Source organism: Heterodontus francisci, chromosome 3 (genome assembly GCF_036365525.1).
Source record: "Heterodontus francisci isolate sHetFra1 chromosome 3, sHetFra1.hap1, whole genome shotgun sequence".
In the NCBI taxonomy this organism is placed as follows: Eukaryota; Metazoa; Chordata; class Chondrichthyes; order Heterodontiformes; family Heterodontidae; genus Heterodontus; species Heterodontus francisci.
The window spans coordinates 146,123,807-146,145,225 of NC_090373.1; the positions used below are offsets into that span (position 1 = coordinate 146,123,807).

At 41.6% G+C, this 21,419-nt stretch overlaps 1 protein-coding gene across 2 annotated transcripts in view; it reads right to left on the reverse strand.

Moving 5' to 3' along the window:
• Positions 1-15,139, reverse strand: part of bckdhb (branched chain keto acid dehydrogenase E1 subunit beta) — a 372,243-nt gene extending 357,104 nt beyond the window's left edge. Inside the window, exons 1-2 of one of the 2 annotated variants that reach the window (XM_068026695.1) lie at positions 14,884-15,071; positions 11,348-11,425 (exon numbers count right to left, since the gene is read on the reverse strand). In XM_068026695.1, the coding sequence (XP_067882796.1) occupies positions 11,348-11,425; positions 14,884-15,022 (217 nt within the window). In that variant the 5' untranslated portion in view covers positions 15,023-15,071. Of the gene's footprint in view, positions 1-11,347; positions 11,426-14,883 lie in introns of both variants that reach the window. The other variant, XM_068026696.1, reaches the window with a different exon arrangement.
• Between the last annotated feature and the right edge of the window lie 6,280 nt (positions 15,140-21,419).

Below are 21,419 nucleotides of genomic sequence, written 5' to 3' on the forward strand. Positions count from 1 at the left end.
AGTGGCGCAGTGGTTAGCACCGCAGCCTCACAGCTCCAGGGACCTGGGTTCGATTCCGGGTACTGCCTGTGTGGAGTTTGCAAGTTCTCCCTGTGTCTGCGTGGGTTTTCTCCGGGTGCTCCGGTTTCCTCCCACAAGCCAAAAGACTTGCAGGTTGATAGGTAAATTGGCCATTATAAATTGTCACTAGTATAGGTAGGTGGTAGGGAAATATAAAAACAGGTGGGGATGTTTGGTAGGAATATGGGATTAGTGTAGGATTAGTATAAATGGGTGGTTGATGTTCGGCACAGACTCGGTGGGCCGAAGGGCCTGTTTCAGTGCTGTATCTCTAATCTAATCTAAAATTAATTCACATTTTAAACTGAGAAAAATGTGGATGTTCAACAATGTTACACAATAACCTGCACCATAACCATACCAAAGGGAACTCTGACTACCCAAGTCCTATATACTGCCTTTATGGATTGTTTATTTATTTTTCAGTTTGAAAGTGGCCATTTCACAAAACTGCTTGTACTATAGCAAGGCCATATATTGCATCGCAAACAAGCAGATTCTAAATAGAACGAGTGAAATTCCAATTCAGCTATTACTCCCAAAGAATCTAGATGAGTTATGACATTTGTAATAACATACATTTCTACAGTACATAGAACACAAAAGACGAACTTGAATTTATATGGGCCTTTCATGACCTCAGGACCCCACAAATCTCTTTACAGCCAATTAAGTACCTTTGAAGTGTAGTCACTCTGTAGTATAGAGAACTCAAAAAATGTTCAAACGCACCTCAGACAAAAACTGATGCCAGGGCAGAGGAGATATCAGAAAGGGTGACCAAAAGACTGGTCAAAGAGGTGGGTTTGATGGAGGATCCTAACAGGAGAGACAGAGATGAAGTAGCTTAGGGTGGGAATTTCAGAGGATAGGGAAGAGACAGCTAATGCCAAAGCTGCCAATGGAAGGGAAGGGCAAAGAGAGGAGATGCACAAGAAGCCAGAAAAGGAGGAACAGAGTGTTCTTGGGGAGAGGAACTGTAGAGCTGAAAGAGATTGCAAAAATAGAATCACAGAATAATACAGTGCACAAGAGGCCCTTCGGCCCATCGAGTCTGCACCGGTGCATTAAAACACCTGACCTGTCTACCTAATCCCATTTGCCAGCACTTGGCCCATAGCCTTGAATGTTATGACGTGCCAAGTGCCCATCCAGGTACTTTTTAAAGATGTGAGGCAACCTGCCTCTACCACCCTCCCAGGCAGGGCATTCCAGACCGTCACCACCCTCTGGGTAAAAAAGTTCTTCCTCAAATCCCCCTTAAACCTCCCGCCCCTCACCTTAAACTTATGACCCCTCGTAACTGACCCTTCAACTAAGGGGAACAGCTGCTCCCTATCCACCCTGTCCATGCCCCTCATAATCTTGTACACCTCGATCAGGTCACCCCTCAGTCTTCTCTGCTCCAGTGAAAACAACCCAAGCCTATCCAACCTCTCTTCATAGCTTAAATGTTCCATCCCAGGCAACATCCTGGTGAATCGCCTCTGCACCCCCTCCAATGCAATCACATCCTTCCTATAATGTGGCGACCAGAATTGCACACAGTACTCCAGCTTACCAAAGTTCTGTACAACTCCAACATGACCTCCCTGCTTTTGTAATCTATGCCTCGATAGATAAAGGCAAGTGTCCCATATGCCTTTTTCACCACCCTATTAACCTGCCCTTCTGCCTTCAGAGATCTATGGACAAACACGCCAAGTTCCCTTTGTTCCTCGGAACTTCCCAGTGTCAGGCCATTCATTGAATACTTCCATGTCACATTACTCCTTCCAAAGTGTATCACCTCACACTTTTCAGCATTAAATTCCATCTGCCACTTTTCTGCCCATTTGACCATCCCGCCTATATCTTCCTGTAACCGAAGACACATCACCTCACTGTTAACCACTCGGCCAATCTTTGTGTCATCCGCGAACTTACTGATCCTACCACCCAAATAGTCATCTATGTCGTTTATATAAATGACAAACAATAGGGGACCCAGCACAGATCCCTGTGGTACGCCACTGGAGGGGTAAATAGGAAGGGGTAAAACCATTGAGGGATGTAAACATGAGGATGGAAATTTTAAAGTGAAACCTTTGAGGGACTGGGAGCAAGTCAACAAGAACAGGGGTGATGGTGTGCAGGACATGGTATGGGCAACTGAGCAATCGATGATATGAAGTCTACTGAGTGTAAGGATGGGTGATGTTATGGTGCTGGAAATAGGCAATCGTTGTGATGACGGGAAATGGGGGTCAGAAACTCAGCTGAGCCGAATACAACAGTCTGTTTCAATGTGAGCCATAGGCTGGGCAGGGGAATGGAGTGCCAAGGGTACAGAGTTAATGAGTCAGCTTTCCCAGTGCTTAACAGGAAAAAGTTTTGGTTCGTGCGAAAATGGACATTGGACAAGCAATCTGACAATACTGAGGCAGCAGATATGTTAGAAAATAGACTATTACTCTCTTCCCACAACCCACAAAAATATATATATCTGGTATTGGACATTTCCAACTCTTCTGCCATTTTCAGGACAACAGTTTACTTGAAATAGAACATTTTCAAGATTATCAATGCACAGAGCACATTCATGAATCATTTTCAAACCTCACTAAACAGTAGGTGGCTGGTAGCTTTACTGAACATATCAGTATGAAAAATTGCACATTGTAGTAATGCTGCATAAGATTGAACAGTGCCATAGAAAAAATACCTATCAATTTCTAATCAATCTAAGAAGCAATCCATGCAAGCATATTGAACACCATCAGTAAATAAGATGGGTATATAATATATATATTGTATTTTACATATTCACCCAGGAGGCAGTCACATTCCTTAGGTTAGGTAGTGGTTTAAAATTGGTTAGTGGTCAGTGACTGCGACTCAGGCTGCTAAGGAGACCTCAGATGAAGTGGTGGAAGAGCCTCAGCCTTTTCCATTGTCCAACAGGTACAAGGGTACTTGTTAACTGTGTGGATGAGAACAAAGATTTCAGGAGGATGGGTAAACTGACTAGGGCACTGTGGTGCAGGAGGCCATTCGGGAGGAGGGGGGGGAAGCAAAAAGCAGCGTGGTAATGGTAGGGGATAGTATAGTCAGGGGACAGATACTGTACTCTGCAGCCATGACGGTGAGTCCCAAAGGCTATGTTGCCTTCCCAGAGCCAGGGTTAAGGGCATCTCCTAATGGCTAGAGAGGAAGTAGGAGAAGGAGCAGGAGGATCCAATTATTGTGAGGAATGAGGTCCTGCTGAGGGAGTTTCAGAAGCTAATTTAAAAAGCAGAATCTCGAAGGTAATAATCTCTGAATTGCCAGAGAGACAAACAGATCAGAGGTTTAAATGCATGAATGTGGTGTGGCAAGTGTTATGAAAGTGTTTCTTTTTTGTTAAAAACATATTTTTGAGGAATTTATAGTAAAAATGAAGAAATGTTGGGCCAGTTTTTTTTTTTAAGAGGGTCATCAAGAGGACACTGAAAGAACTTGTTTGGCAACAACTGTTTTGTCACATGACTCAAGTTAAAAATAGAGAAGAAATCCTGGTAGCTGGTGAAGATGTGTGCAGAGATGTGACAGGTCAGAAAGTGGACTTTCTGTTTCTGGTTGCACTTTTGAATTGTTTGAAGCTGGGAATTAACTGTTTAAAAGGGGTTGGAGTTTTAAAAAAATAAAACTGAAGGACATAACCCCAGCCTGTTCCATCTCCTAAAAAGCCTGCAGAAGGAAAAGAGAATTCCCAAGGAAGAAACCACAACCCAGCTCAGCTTTCCAGCACCTCTCTAAAAGACTGTGAGAATTCCACTGTCAACTCATCTCGTTTGCTGCCTTTGAAGAAAAGCATGCTAAATTAATTCTCAATGCCTCCAGAAAAGAACTATTCTAAAGGATCCCAGTGACCCGTCTACATGTACTTGGAGGCCAGACTGTATGCCAGTTTTGGAACACAACATATCTCATATGCTGTTTTCTTCAAGAATGAGCAAGTATTCTGCCCAAATGTTTCTTTGCCTGTAACAGAGCTCTAAACAAAAATCGCTTTCATTTTTCCAGTTAACCGGGGTGTGTGTATGTATGTGTGCGTGAGAGGGGTTAAGGTAAAAAAAGGGAACTTTAAAATTTCTGTGTGTTTATGCTTTACTTCATTACTGGTTAAGACTTGTTTTCTAATAAACTGATAATTTTGTCATTCATTAAAGAAACCTGGTTAGTGTGTTTTATTCTGGGAAAAATAGAGTATATGATTGACAGCATTGGTAAGTGGGAAAATTTAAATACATGTTGTGACCTGTGGAGAAGTGGAACTAGAATAAACAGTGCACTCCTCCCATCTCGGTCGTAACACAAGCAAGGATTTCAATTCATTGAGCACTGGCACCAGTGCAGCAGAAACAGAGAGCACGTTGGAGAGGGCGTTAAACTAATAAGGGCAAGCAGGGTTCAGACAAGGGTAAATTTATAAGCCTGAAAAATCAAGGCTGTATGACAGAGCAGTAATTTGGGTAAAATCAAGCAGCTTGTGGCAGGTGGGAAGAGAGACTTTAACAACAATAATAGGGCATGAGCAACCAAGGCTACGTCAGGGAAAAATAGTAAAACGTTAATATGAAAGGTGCTATATCTGATATGTAACATGAATTAATGGCACAAATAGAAATAAATGGGTTTGATCTAGTAGCCATTACGGAGATATGGTCACAGGGTGACCACGGCTGGGAACTAAATATTCCAGGATACCTTACGCTTAGAAAAGATAGGCAAAAATGGCAAAGCAGGTGGGGTAGCCTTGATAATAAAGGATGAGATAAAGGCAGTAGTGCAATAATCTTAGCCCAGAAAATCAGGATGTACAATCAGTATGGGTAGAGCTAAGAAATAACAAAGCCAGAAAACACTGGTAAGAATATGTTATAGGCCCCCTAACAGTAATCAAAGTGTTGGACAGAGTATAAATTGGGAACTTAGAGGAGAATGTAACAAGGGCAATACAATAACTCTGGGGGGCTTTAATCTTCATATATTTGGTCAAACCAAATTGGTAAAAGTAGCTTGGAAGATGGTTTGTGGAATGCATTCAAGGCAGTTTTCCTAGAACAATATGTTGAGGAACCAACCAGAGAACAAATTATTACAGATCTAGTATTGAGCAATCAGCCCTGGTTAATTAGTAATCTTAGCAGGAAAAATGTTAGAATCTATTATTAAGGACATGGTATCAGGGCACTTCGAAAATCACAATATGATTTGGGAGAGTCAACATGGTTTTATGAAAGGGAAATAGTTTTGACAAATCTGTTAAGTTTTTTTGAGGGTGTAACTAGCAAGTCAGATAAAGTATATTTGAATTTTCAGAAAGTATTCAATAAGGTGCCACTCAAGAGGTTATTACACAATTATGGATCATGGAATTAGAGGCAACACATTAGCATAGACTGAGGATTCGGTAACAAACAGGAAACAGAATAGGAATAATAGGGTTATTTTTGGGATGGCTGGATGGAACTGCTGGAGTTCAGCAAAAATCAGAGCTTGGGCCTCAGCTACTTACCATGTATACCCAATGACTTAGATGAGGGGACAGAGTGCAATATATCCAAGTTTGCTGATGATACAAAGTAAGCAAGCTTAAATAAGGAAAAGTAAACTGCGAGAAGGACACAACAAAACTGCAATGGGCTACAGACCGGTTAAGTGATTGGGTAAGGTGGTGTCAGATGAAGTAAAATGTGGGGAAGTGTGGAATTTGGTAGCAAGAATGGAACAACAGAATGTTTTTTTAAAAGGTGAGACACTGGTAAATATTGGTATTCTGAGGGATTTGGAGGTCCTTGTACACAAATCACAGCAGGTTAATATGCAGGTAAAGCAAGCAATTCAGAAGGCAAATGGTATGTTATACTCTAATTCGCCTTGAGATAAAGGCTAAGATTGAGGAAGTCTTGCTGCAATTATATTGGGCTTTGGTGAAACCACACCTGGAGTACAATGTACAGTTTTGGTTTGCTTACCTAAGGATGTACTTACCTTAGAGGGGGTTGGGGGATGGGGGGTGCAGCAAAGGTTCTACAGATTGTTTCCTGGGAAGAGAGAGCTGTCTATGTGAGGACACATTGAGTAGAATGCCCTATATTCTCTGGAGTTTAAAAGAATGTGAGGTGATCTAATTAAAACATATAAAATTTTGAAAGGGTTTGACAGGGTAGCTGCTGAGAGGCTGTTTCCCCTAGCTGGAGAATCTAGAACCAGGGGACATAGTCTCAGGGTAATGAATCAGCCATTTAGGACTGAGACAAGAAGAAATTGCTTCACTCACCCGAGGGCTGTGAACCTTTGCAATTCTGTACCCCAGAGGGCTGTGGATGCCCAGTCAATAAGTATATTCAAGACCGAGATCAAGATGAGCCTTATCTCTAAACTTTTCCTTCTTTGGCCAAGCTTTTGGTTATCTGCTCTAATATCTCATATGGTTCAGTGCAAATTTTGTTTGGTAGTGCTCCTGTGAAGCACCTTGGGACATTTTACTATGTTAAAGGTGCTATATAAACACAAGTTGTTGGTCACAAGACTTTTAGCATCAAGGGATATGGGGATAGGGTGGGAAAGTGGGGTTGTTGTAGAGGTTCAGCCATGATCTTACTGAATGACAAAACAACTTGATGGGGCACTACAGCCTTCTGTTCATATATCTTACATTCTTATATACTGACTGTATGTCCAAATAATTCAACCTGGGCGTCAGCCAAACATTCCAGGGCTAACAGTTTATTCAAACAGAACCAAATATTTGTTCTCCAACATCAGTGTTATAAAAACAGTTTCAACAATTACTTAAAGCTATAGCCAGAAATGACAGGAGATTAAGCACTGCATTAATAAATGATTTTCAAAAGACAGTGTGCGCATGGGGTGCGTGTCCCACTCCCTGGATGAAAGCAGTCATCAACCTATTCCTAGGTTTCAGCCATTACTATTGTGCGTAGCCTCTCTGTGGGGGAAGCAAGCACATCAGAGTAATCATGGGTGATTTGTCATCTGATTATTTCTACCCCTCTATAGGGAAGCAACTTCACTTTGATTCACACCTCCTCAGAGTCTAGGATCAGAGAAACGTCAGTTTGCAGCTAATGTAAAGCACCAAAATTTCACAAATATTGCAAAGTAACAGAGGCGTACAATGGCCATTTTTTAACACTTTGATCTTTATTGGCACATCTCATAATGGAGCTTATTGTTTATGGTTTACCTTACTTTAATTTGTTGAAACATAATGGCATTTTTATAAAGGAAACAATTACCGTATCACGTTATAATTTCATAGTGTTAGACTAAACAGATCACATAATCTTTGATCATTCGAGCCATATTTTAAAGTAACATGTCCAGATTTGTGCTTTAAGGGGAGTATGCTACAATTTTTTTTTAAATCAATATTTCACAGAAAATATCCCTGGACGGTGGCGATCCTTACTGATCCCCTGAATTTTATCTGGTTTTCCTTAAATTCAAAATATACCATCTAGGTGCCTATGTGCTCTTGCTCCTTACTGTAATCTCACTATTGAAATCAAGGCTCCTTACACTATCTCTGATTTTAACATTCTTTTCTAGGACTCCTTATCATCCACAGTCTTCCTTTCCCCCTGTCAACTTTTAAATTGTGCCAGCCTTGGCTCAGAGACTAAAGCACATAATCTAGTCTGAAATTCCAGTGCAGTTTTGAAGGAGAGCTGCACTTTTGGAAGTGCAGGCCTTTGGACGAGACATTAAATTGAGTCCTGATCTACCCTCTCAGGCAGACATAAAAGAGCCAATGCCAATATCTGAAAAGAAAAGTGTGTCCTGGACAATATTTACCCACAACCAACATTGCAAAAACAGATTATTTGCTTATTTACCTCATTATTGCAGAGGGGCCTTGCGGTGTACAAATAAGTTGCCGCATTTCCTACATTACAACAGTGACTATAATTCATTGGCTGTAAAGTACTTTGGAACATCCTCAGGTTATGAAAGGTGCCAAACAACGCAAATCTTTCCTTCTTTAACGGCAATGGTTCTACATCAATTGTGTTTGGGCTAGTAAGCATAGACCTACAGCTCAAAATTGCCTCTCTAATTTGCCAAACAGACAATTTCATTTGGAGAGGCGACAAGATGGCTGGTGTATGAAATAAAAAACTACAGTGAGGGCTGGTCCACTTTATGGCTCACCTTAGTATCCCTGACCTAGGAGCAACGGACATTGACGCTGTGCACTGAAATTGGAAAGTGTTCCATCCCCAGCACCAACATCCATCATTTTAAGAAGCACAAAAATTCACAGGTTCTTTTTAAAAAAGAAAACTGAACTTCTTTAGAACTGTGCTCTTAATAATAGAAACTCAACACTAATAATGTCCAAGGGTTTCGACCAAAGAACCCATGAATCAAATAAAAGCAGTGTACCTGTATAATTTTTCCTCCTCAAACCTCTTACAGCACATTCTAATTATGCCTTTTTGTTTCTTCAAAGTTTCCCCATTCTTTTTTGAATCGTCCCTTAGTCTGTTGTTTCCTCCCTACTAATCTAATGATTTTCACAACCCTATCTTCATTTTTTTTTTCTAAACAACTGTCCCTCTTCCAGGTTTTTCCAGCTAGATTTTTCTTTCTCTTCATTCTATAACTGACTGGGGGGGGAGAAAGAGAAAGGAGAAACATCAACAAATAGTCCCTAGTTAATTAGGTTTTACATAGCTAAAAGCAACATCCAAACCAATTTTATTTTTAAACAAGTTTTCCTCAACTGGATCTCACTTCACTGTAAGCTACCAGCCTTGGCTAAGAGGACAGGCAGGTAGCCCTGCTGACCAGCAGCCATCAATGCTGCGCTGTAAATACTGGACGAGAAAGACCCAGATCAACTCTCCCTCTTGATTTTCCATTCAAGCTCCATAACATGGTTGATATCAATAAGCTGACATCTAAATCTCCGACAGCCACACACTATTACTCATTTACATGTTTGTAATCCAATGTGCAAACCACATTTTGTGATTGCTGAAAATGCACCCATTCAAATCCAAGAAAACAGAGTATTAAAGAAAATAACAGTGGAAGAGACATATCTTCCTCAACCTTTATCAAGCATGTGTCTGATCCACTTTAAAAAAAAGTAATAATTTTTTTGTATGAAATCCCTCTATTGTTTCTCACATGTCAGACTTGTCACACACCTCCTGAAGACAAGGAGAGTTTGGCAAGCAACCTGCTCACTCATCTCTCTGAATATCAATCCTCAGCCGTGGACCTGCAGGCTTGTTATAATTCTCACTTTTTCTTGGAAATACTTGGCCTCTTTTCAACACCGTCTTGGAACTGCTGAGATCAAAAATTTAGGCAAGTGGTAGATATCCACAGCACTACGCAATGGTATTACAACCCACTGCAGCGGTATACATTTTCTTCTGATTAACATGATCTATAGTTAAAAGAATTTACCTCTTTTTTTCTGTCAAAGACATTATTTTTTTCTTTTTCCCACAATATTTATACAGATGAGTAAATGAGTTCAGACATTAGCCCAGATTTTGCTGCAGCAGGGCAATGAACAATGACTGCCACTGGTTAAACCTGCCCTTATACATTAACGTTTTTAAAACGTTTGTGTCGCGAGCTGCTGAAAGTACAAGCTGTTAACAGTGCAGCAAAGGCAACAGGGCATCTAGGACCTCAGTCAACAGGCCAACCAACTGTGTATCCTCTAAACCAATTAAATAAAAGGACTGAGAAATCAACAATGCAAGGACTGAGAAGGAACTGTAAATTAGAATGAGCGATTCAATGTCAAATTCAGTACAGAAAGAGAATTAAAATGAGAGGGAAAGACTGGATTGAGAGAGGAAGATTTTATTTTTAAATAAACTTCTAATTTGGACATTTGTAAAATACCCAACATTTAAAACCTGAAGGAATGAGACTTCACACATATAATAGTTAATTTTCTGTACTACAGAAGCTGATTGACAGTAATTAACAGTTAGAATGTTATTAAAACAGTACTTAAGATTTGTAATGACAACACCTAACCTTCTGCGGCAAGTTAGTTCACATTTTATCTGCCATACAAATACAGCATCATGTGATTCAGTGCATTTCAATGATGAGGCAGAGAGATGTCATTTTCATGAAGCTAAGGGTGAAGTGGCGCAACTCAGACAGCAACTTTTAGATATTCGTGTTAACCTTGCATCTGCCCATTGCCTGAAGTTGGTGTACCATTTGCGCACAAGTAAACAACGAGCCCCATAAACCTCAGCGTAATTTTGACAGCAAATTTTGGCCCATTATTTTTAGTTTGTTGTTCTGCTGAGAGGAATACAAGAATGAAATGATGAGTGCGTCACAGCTGTAAATACACAGTAGTAAACAACCTAAAGAATTTGCTGGAGGTTGAAGGAAGAGGGAAGCAGTTATAATTCGTAACTTGACAAGCTAGTTTTTCCAGTAACACCAGAAGCATGCAGTAAGCTTGCCAGCAGTAGTATTCATTTTAAGAGACAGGACACATAAATGCAGTTAACTTTATGTCCAATTTCAAAATTAATCCATTTTCAGTTGCATTAGTGCCATCCAGATTTCTAATGTACTTTGGGGAAAACCTGCAAATAAATTAACAGAACAAAATGTAAGAATGAAAATATATATTTAGATTATGGTTGTATTCTTTTTGTAAGAATTGAAGCTTCCTACTGTATTTATTTTCTCATTAGACTATTATTGGCTATTCCTCGCAGGCGAGTTTGATTGTCTTCCGTGAGTCTAAAGATGGCTGATGAGGACAATTCGAGATCTACAGACTTTATGGCACGTAGGGCATTTGTTGTCAGGTGGGATGTCTGGTCGTGTATTATTAGTTCGGTTCATGGCTTGTTCTTTTCGCTGCTCTCACTAGGTTAGACTACTGCTTTCTGTAGCAGCTGGCCTTCAATGTGGTCAACACTATTAATTTGTGTCCCGAAATGACATGACAGGGACAAAATGGGTCAGGTCTCATGTTGGCTGTAATTAAATTATCTATAATACCATTCTCCCAAATGGCTTAGTTTGAAGACAAAGATATCACCAAGATTAATAGAAATATAATGCCCTAGAACACTGCACTTAAGTCAGAACCAATACTAAAATTGTATTAATGCACGAACCACTGAAATGCAACTAAAAAGCACAGGAAAGGCTTAAAAGATTCTATGAAGAACATCTCCTATCATTTCTATGTTTCCCCCTCTCAAAAATATAAAAAAATGAAGTTACATACCTGCAGTTGGATCTTTTGCCAGAACATTGTCCAAGCCACTTGTAATGGACTGAAAAAGGTTCATCTTCTGAGTTGGCCCTTAAAAAAAAAGTACAGACAATATTTTCTCATTACAGTCATTTGATGAAAATTAAAGTCATAGAGAGATACAGCACTGAAACAGGCCCTTCGGCCCAACGAGTCCGCACCGACCATCAACCACCCATTTATACTAATCCTACATTAATCCCATTTTTTCCCCTCTCGCATCCCCACCTTCCCCCTACCTACATTAGGGGTAATTTTTACAATGGCCAATTTACCTATCAACCCGCAAGTCTTTGGCATGTGGGAAGAAACTGGAGAACCCGGATGAAACCCACGCGGTCACAGGGAGAACTTGCAAACTCCACACAGGCAGTACCCAGAACCGAACCCGGGTTGCTTACCAGCATTGAATCATGATCTTTGATTACTATGTTCATGAATCCAATTCTAAAGAATTTTCATTATCCAGAGGCATAAAGTCTAGCTAGTAAACTATTAAAGCACTTCATTTATTTATATTTTGTGTAAATGATTTCAGAAATTAATTAATACTTTCAAAGTTGGTTTCTGTTCATGCATTAATAGATCAATGAAATGATATTAAAATGTTTGATTTGTCAAAGAAAGTTCTCGAGTAAAACCATCATGTTATGCAATGACTGCTTTATGCCAAGGCTTTGACTATATATATTTTATAAAACTAGAAAGGCAACCCAGCATATTCAATATTCATCATTTTTCTTTATTAATTGCCAAACTATAAAAGACAGGTTTACTTTTCACAAAATGATAAATTTCATCCTATTGTTCAAACGTTGATACACAAAGATTATCACAAGAAATAGTTTCCACTGGCCTGTCCCTTTAATGCCTCAAAGTTTAATTGACTCAACTAAACAAGAGATCACTCCAAGCTAAATTGCTGTTTGATAAGGAACTTTGCAGATTGGAAAGTGCTCATCAGTTTCAAATTCATTTTTAAGATAGCTTTGCATCTGTAACAAGGTATGACATCTGGCACACGCAAGACCTAACTGTTCAAAGTTTGCTGGAAAAGTAATGGCGAGCTCACGACAAATCAGCCAGCAAGTTCAAGGGATGAAGAGATACGCTGTGAGTTGTGAATCTCCAGAACTAGCTGGTCGATTAACAGTGCTCCCCCTATTTACCTCACACATCATTTCACTCTTAGCCTCCTGAGTATTTTTAAGGACTTGCTGGATTTGCACATTACTATAGCATGTTAAGTTCACAACTACGTGATCAACTGCTGCACCATGGCAGTGCTCAACACAGGATGGAATTAAAGTCTTCTGGAGGGAGAGGAGGAGGATAAAGGAAAACAAAAGCAAAAAAGTTTGGTAGCTATTTCAGAGTCACCTTCCTTTTTACCTAACCTTCAGCCAAAATCAAATTATAAACACAAATGTATGACATTACACCTGTCACCAATCTACTTCTCCACATAGCTCACAGTATGTCTCATCTCCTTCATATCTGATACACAAGTCCAGAACGGAATCATTGCTGCAGCTTTGTTCTTTCTTCTCCAGTGACTTGGTTGGAAAGAGAAAAGATGCCAAAACTCTTTCAAATCTAAGCTAACATCTAATACTCTAGAATAATATAAAGTTGGGGATAGACAACACATTCATGTACAGTACTACATAATGGTAACAATACTTATTTTTGCTCACAGCAACTGGCATGGCAGGAATATCTCACCTAATGCTGCACTGCTGTTTGCACTGGTGCTTGTGACAATAAATATCACTGTTAAAATTGTCAAAAATGGGGTAGGTAAGGGGAAAGAAACTCCAGTGTATGAAACTTGGGTTCATTGTCAGTGATAGAATGAAGTTACGTGGAATACATACGAGGTTACAGTCAGAGTAATATGGAATTTATGCTCTTTTAGGCTGGAGGAAATGACAAACAAGGGAGAAGCAAGGTTGTGAAGAAATTTAAACACAAGGGTAAGAATTTTAAATTTGACACATTGGGAAACTTGAAGCCAATGCAGGTTTAGTTTAGAGATACAGCACTGAAACAGGCCCTTCGGCCCACCGAGTCTGTGCCGACCATCAACCACCCATTTCTACTAATCCTACACTAATCCCATATTCCTATCACATCCCCACCTGTCCCTATATATTTCCCTACCACCTACCTATACTAGGGGCAATTTATAATGGTCAATTAACCTATAAACCTGCAAGTCTTTGGCATGTGGGAGGAAACCGGAGCACCAGGAGGAAACCCACGCAGACACAGGGAGAACTTGCAAACTCCGCACAGGCAGTACCCAGAATCGAACCCGGGTCCCTGGAGCTGTGAGGCTGCGGTGCTAGCCACTGTGCCGCTGTGCGATGAGTAAGCTGGTCTTGGCGGGGAAACAAAACGCAGCAGAGTTTTGGGTAGGCTGAAGTTTATGGAGTCAAGATTGGTGGCTGCTTAAGAAAGCACTGGAATGGTTGAGTGTGGCAGAAACAAAAGTACATCGAAAACTCAATGGCATATTTATGAGGAGTTTCAACACATCAATGATTTGAAAACATACACATGCAATCTAATAGTTTTGATTACAACAAGGTAACCCAGTCCTGATGTCAGTTATAGGACTTGACTTAGCAGGTAGCAATGTCACCTCTGAAGCAGCAGTTGGGCGTTCAAGAAGGACCACTTCAGAGAGCTGAGTACAAATCTGGTTTGGTACTTCACTGCAGTACTGAGGGAGTGCTGCACTGTCAGAGGGGCCATTTTTTTGAATGAGGTGTTAAACCAAGGCCTCGTCTGCCCTCATAGGCAGGCAGAAAAAGGTTTCATGGCACTATTCAAAGAAGCAAAGAGTTCACCCTGAACTATCAATATCACCAAAATCAGAGTATTGCTTATTGCTTTAATAAAAGTAAAATACTGCAGATGCTGGAAATCTGAAACAAAAACAAAATTAACTGGAAATACACAGGTCTGGCATCATCTGTGGAGAGAGAAACAAAGTTAACATTTCAGGTTGTGGCCTTTCATCAGTTGTCTCCACAGATGCTGCCAGACCTGCTAAACATTTCCAGCACATTCTGTTTTTATTACTGCTGTCTGTGGGACTTTGCTGTGAGCAGATTGGCTGCAGTGTTCCTTCATATCTCAATATTTACCTAGCAAGCATTGGCTGTGCAGCGCTTTGGGACATGAAGGTTACTATCACTATATAGTCATCATACACACAGTAAGCAACAGCCGCAGGGTTGCGCGACAGAGAAGGGAGCCTGTAACAACCTGTAACAGGACAGTCATGTCAATGGGGCAGGAGTAAGGGATTTAAACCAGCAGCTGTAGTTTGCATTGTAAGTCCTGCACCATTATAACTCCCTTCCTTTGTAGCACTGTCCCCTTTCGTTACGACGAGCCCCATAACCATAACGTTGTTTCGGTGCAATCACCAACGAGTCGTCGAGAGCAATGCCCTCTAAGCCCCGCAGGGCTTGCTTCCCTCCGTGTCGGGCTCTCACCATACTGGGCGGGGTCGAGCTCAGGATCCGGCACGAAGGTGAAATGTGCCACCGACCGTTGGGCGACTGTCGTCACTGCCGCTCGTGCCAACCTGGCGCCGCTCCGACAAACTGCCGTTCGCAGCAACATCGCCGCCATCTTCCGCCTCCGTTTCACGCGCGTGTAGAGGAGCGGGAGAGGGCGGGGGGGGGGGTCGCGGCACGGCACACGACCATTGGCCGTTGGCTCCTCTGTCGTCATCAACACGCGCCACTAACCAGGTTGCGGCAGAAGACGCGGTGCATTCCGGCAGCTGTTGTTCTCAGGGTATCCTGCAATGAAGAGGCTGTGAAAGTCAGCAATGCACCTGAACAATGACCTTCAGGTTTTCACATACTCAGTGTAACCCATTATTTAGTTTCAGAATTAATGGACGGAATCTCCATCAAAATTGTGCCTTAAAGTCTCGGCTGAGTCTTCACTCTGATTTTTTTTTAACCATCTTTATTGACTTGGGGGCGGTGCAGTGGTTAGCACCGCAGCCTCACAGCTCCAGCGACACGGGTTCGATTCTGGGTACTGCCTCTGCCGGAGTTTGCAAGTTCTCCCGGTGACCACGTGGGTTTCCGCCGGGTGCTCCGGTTTCCTCCCACAGCCAAATACTTGCAGGTTGATAGGTAAATTGCCCCTAGTGTAGGTAGGAGAATGGTGGGGATGTGGTAGGGAACATAGATTAATGTAGGATTAGTATAAATGGGTGGTTGTTGGTCAGCACAGACTCAGTGGGCTGAAGGGCCTGTTTCAGTGCTGTATCTCGAAATAAAAATAAATAAATACTAATGCACAGTTTCTGTTTGTCAGCACTTTTCTGATTGGTTGCAAGGGCAGAGCCAGCACACAAGACAGATCAGGTCTACAGTGAATATGTTCAAGGTTTTCGCATGTACACTGAAGTGACTTTAGTACACACTTGCAAGGCTATAATATAAACAGGAGACAGACTGCGTTAAAGTATAATCAATAGGGATCGTGGAGGGAGGCCTAATTAAAAATGGGATTTTTTGGGGGGGGGGGGTGGTTTGTAGGTCCTTTTTTGTGGAGTGTTTTGTAAGGTCCATTGAAGCTTTGCACCTGTGGGCTGACAGTTGGTTGCTTAGATATTATGTAATGTGTTGTTTATGTTGTCATGTGCAACGTAAACATAGAAAATAGGAGCAGGAGTAGGCCATTCGGCCCTTCAGGCCTTCTCCACCATTCAAAAAAGATCATGGCTGACAGTCTAATTCAGTACCCTGTTCCTGCTTTCTCCCCATATCCCTTGATCCCTTTGGCATTAAGAAATATATTTATCTCCTTCTTGAATATATTTAATGACGGCCTCCACTGCCTTCTGCGGTAGAGAATTCCACAGGTTCACCACCCTCTAAGTGAAGAAATTTCTCTTCATCTCCGTTCTAAACGGCATACCCCATATCCTGAGACTATGACCCCTGGTTCTGGACTCCCCAGCCATCAGGAACATCCTCCCTGCATCTAGCCTGTCTAGTCCTGTTAGAATGTTATAGGTTTCTATGAGATCCCCTCTCATTCTTCTAAATTCTAGTGAATATAGGCCTAGTCAACTCAATCTCACCTCATTACATCAATCCTGCCATCCCAGGAATCAGCCTAGTAAATGAGATACGTGGAGTCCAATTATGCTGATGATCTCTAACAAATTTATTACAACTAAATTATTATATACAGTACAAAACAAACTATTTACAGAAGCTTCATCTGGGTGTTACAGTTGCAGAGTGACTCTGGCTTGTAATCACATGACTGCATCCTGGTACTTAGCTCATTGGCATACTGAGATCTTAAAGGGACATCACTCTTAAGGCGTACAACATCCCCTATCTTTCCAAAGATAAGTCTCGTATGCTACAAGTAAAAACACATAAAATTAGATAACATCAAAATTAGTTATACAGATAGAGGTTATAAAATTTACAGTCCATATATTTAAGAGTCCATATATCATTTTGGTGGTTTAACAACTCTTCCAGATCTGGTTATGATATAACCTTCCAGGGATATAGATTTTACCGTTGACTGTTTTTGGTTTGCAAGCATGTTGTCATTGTGTACATTGTTGTCCTGTTGTTCTGCCACACCTTCATCGTCGGATTGTGTTTTTCGAGTCCATTGTGCGCAATTGGAGTATTGCACACTTCTCTTAGTTGGCTTTGATTCCTTCTCAACACCGCTCCATTAGATGTTGTAATCTCGTAGGACCTAGGCTCACTGCATGCTTTAGATACCTCTGTGGGTAACCATGTTCTCATTGTGGGGTGTATGACCCTGACCTTTTGTCCTCGTGTAGCTGAGGTGGTTCCGCCCCTGCATGTTGGTCATGCACCATCTTCATTCTCGTTTGTTTTTCGAGCAGTGTCTCCTGCACCTCGGACAATTTGGACAAATGATGGCTCGGCAGAGTCATTCGCACTTGCCTGGTAAACATAATCTCTGCTGGTGACGGTAAGTCCATATCCAAAGGCGTAGCTCTGAGGTGGAGCATGGCAACATGAAAATCTTGTTTTGTTGTCCTACACTTCAGGATAAGTGATTTGACTGTGTGAACCATTCACTTGGCAAGACCATTAGATCTAGGGTAATGTGGTGAGGATGTTGTTACGACCCAGGTGGAAGGAGTGCTGTCTTTTCGTTTTCCACTTCTCCACAGGTCATATGTCACAAAAGGATTTATTTTTGTACTACAATCTTGGACTTCTATGTGTTTCAAAAAAAAAATGATAAAAGGGTTTTGCTCAGTGAAAGACACCTGCAAAAATAATTGGAATTCTTGCAACATTTTGAAAGGAAGTTCAGATCAGGAGTTGAACTTTATGGGTGTTTTGAAAGAAAGTTAAACTTGCAAAAGGACAGGAAGGTCAGCAGTTTCAAGGAAATCACAGGGGTTTAAGTTTTCTTCAGAGCAGCTTTTGAACCGGGGGAGACACTGTGTCTGGACATGTGACCATGTTCAAAAGGTTCTTTTTTCACCTTGGACCCTTTAAAAAGCCTGTGAATTGGACAAAGGGCAGGCATTTGAAATGTTTGCTTGACCTGCCTGGAAAAAAAGGGAAAAGACCCAGAAAAGTGTTACCTCTCTCTATAAAGGAGACTTGCCTCTCTTGAAAAGGAATCTTGCATTTGAAAGGTGGCAGATTCCTGTTGCCTCGGGTCTTTGAAGAATTTCTGCATCCAGTGAGATTCCTGCTGCTTCCTATGTTCTAAGAAATACTGAAATCTGAGGGATTCTTCAACTGCTAGACTGCTACTTCAAAACCCAAGCAGACCTGTTGCTACACCCCGATGGAAGACCTATTTGACGCCTGCTGCAGTTAAATTGCCGTCAACACCTACCCATCACAGACTGTTCATCAATCTCGCCTTGAGAGACTTCAAGTGGCATCTGACTATTCAACTCTGGGACACCTCACCGTACTGGAAACATCCTACCAGAACGTGATAAACTCAATTATTTTTATTATTCCTTCTAATCCTAAGAAACAGTTGTAATGCAAAGCACCCTTTTGAAACTAGTTGACTGTTTCTCTTTGAATGTATGTGTGTGTGCATGAGGGTTAAGGGATTAAGGAGTTTTCTCATATATATAGAGTTACCTCGTTAGTTGTTAAGACCTATTATTTCTTTTCTAATAAATAGTTAATGTTGTTGTTTAAAGAAAACTGGTTTGGTGTGCTATCTTCTGAGGGAAAAATACAGTGTTTAATTTGGGTAGTCTTTGGTAGGTGGGAGACTTTATTTGATATGCTATGACCTGTGGAGTAGTGGGACTGAATTAATAGTGCATGACTCCCGCCTTGGTCGTAACAACAACATATATTTAAATGTTTACCTGGTTACCGATATAGCCAATCATATACTCTATTTTTTAATCCCAGAATAAAATACACCAACCAGATTTCTTTAATAAACAAAAAAAATATCAGTTTATTATCAAACAAGTCTTATCCAGTAATGAAGCAAAGCATTAACACACAGATTGAAATGTGAAACTTCCCTGTTTTGGTATGGCGTGCCAAATATGCGTAGACGGTTGTCACTGGGATCTTTCTAGAGCAGTTCTTTTCAGACGACATTAAGGATCGGTTTGGCAGGCTTTCCAGGAGAAATGCAGCATCAGTTTCTCTATTTCTTATACTTGATTTTCAGAAAGTTCTCAAAATGATGGAAGAGGGTGAACTGATGCTGGCTGCTGTCTTTGCTGGTTTTCTCCAACTGTCTTCAAAACATTTCACATCCCAACACACTGAACAAAGCAAAACCAAAAACAATATGTCAAGAGTCAAGCCTCCTGACCCCTATAACTCTTGACCTGTCACTTCTGTGTAAACATCTTCCCCAGATCACTAAAATTTCTGTTGTTTATTGCTTACAGCACATGACTTCCAGCATGTTGGAGAGTTTGGGCAAAATCACTTGTTTTCCCTTGAAGGTGACACCTCTCGAGATACCGAGTTCATCTCTATAAGGCCAAAAGCACTCTGAGGGTTTCTGGCACCTCTTTTACCATATCAGGTCAACCTTCTATGATGACTGTCCACAGTGCCTTCAGTTGTAGGTCATTGGCTGTTTCTGATTGTAGTTAGTCACATTGTGCTGACCAAAATGCAATAAATCGATTTTGAGCACTTCTTCCACCTCAATGTCCATGCTGTCTACTTGTAGATCCAGTGGAACTTCTTCATTCTTGCTCGGGTTTGGCAATCTGCTCAGCGTATCTGAGGTGACCATTTTGGTACCCAGTTTGTTGCAGAGGTCGAAGTCATACCCCCCTACCTTCGCTAAGAGTCTCTGTAGTTGAGGTGATGCGCTTGTCAATGGTTTGCGCCAGATCATCTCCAGTGGTTTGTGGTCGGTTTCCGCAGTGAACTGCTTAGCAAACAGGTATGTATGGAACCTTGTGATCCCAAACATCAGAGCAAGTGTTTCACACTCTATGTTTGAGCAATTGGACTGTCCTGAGTGTAAACATTTGGACCCAAATGCAATTAGTTTGTCATCCTGCAGGATGCATGCTCCTTGCCCTTTCTATGAGGCATCGACTTCCAGGATTGTTTTTTTCCTTGGATCGTAGTACTCCAGGATACAAGTTTCTGCTGACAATGCTTGTTTGAGAGACACAAACAATTGCTAATGGTCCTCCCGCTATACAAATAGTACGTCTTTAAGAGCTCTCTCAGTGATGATGCTTTATCAGAAAAGTTTGGAATGTATGGTGCCAAGAAGTTGAAAAATCCAAGTCATCCCTGAAGGTATTCCTTGTCTTGTGGGGTAGGCATATGCCTTACATTTTGGACTTTACCTGGGTCAGGACAGATTCCGCAACCTGAATATATAGAGCCAAAGAAATTGATCTGACTTGCATTAATCTGGCAATTCTTGCTGTTAAAAACGAGCCCTTCGTGATGAGCTACTGCCATCAGTGAATGGAGATTTCAATCATGTTGTTCTTTGGCTTTGCCCAGTACCACAATATCATCGGCAATGCATATGCAGCCAGGCACGTTTTCCATAATTCTGTCCATATGCTGCTAACAGATGAGCCGAAGGGTAGTGTCTGGAAGCAATATCTTCCAAAAGGTTTTCTGAAGATTCCTTAGCTAGGTGTACTGACCAATATCCATGTTTAGCATCCAACTTGGAGAAGAATTTGGCTCCTGTGAACCTGAGATTCAATTCCTCTAGTGTCTGAATCTTGTGGGGGCATCTCTTTAGGAAGAGGTTTAGATGCCTCGGATCTAGACGTACCCTGATTGCTCCATCCTTGTTAAATATGCATGTAATTGAGCTGCACCGGTCTGTGTGATGATGCACACGGCAGACGATGCCATGCGTTCCATGTCATCTAACTCGTGCTTAAGCTTTTCTTGTATGTGCACGCTGCACTTTCTGAGAGGGTTGATTGACGGAATTGCATCCTCTCTGAGGTTCGATACGGCATCGTCTTTGAAATCTCCTCTGGCGTCAAACCTGCCCGGGTACATTTATTGTAGGTTATGGACAGATTCAATGCAGATACGCTTGATCTCCTCTGCTGTCGTGGGTACCTTGGGGACGTCATGGACAGGCCAAAGCAGCTTGATTGGCACCCCGTCCACAAACATTCACTCCCTCCACCACCATTGCACAGTGGCAGCAGTGTGTACCATCTACAAGATGCACTGCAGCAACGCACCAAGGCGACTCAGGTAGCACCTTCCAAACCCGCGACCTCTACCACCTAGAAGGACAAGGGCAGCAGATGCGTTGGAAACACTACCACCTACAAGTTCCACTCCAAGCCGCACACCATCCTGATTTCGAACTATATTGCGTCCCTTCACTGTCGCTGGGTCAAAATCCTGGAACTCCCTAATAGCACTGTGGGTGCACCTGCCCCACATGGACTGCAGTGGTTCAAGAAGGCAGCTCACCACCACCTTCTCATGGGCAATTAGGGATAGGCAATAAATGCTGGCCTTCCCAGCAACGGCCACATCCCATG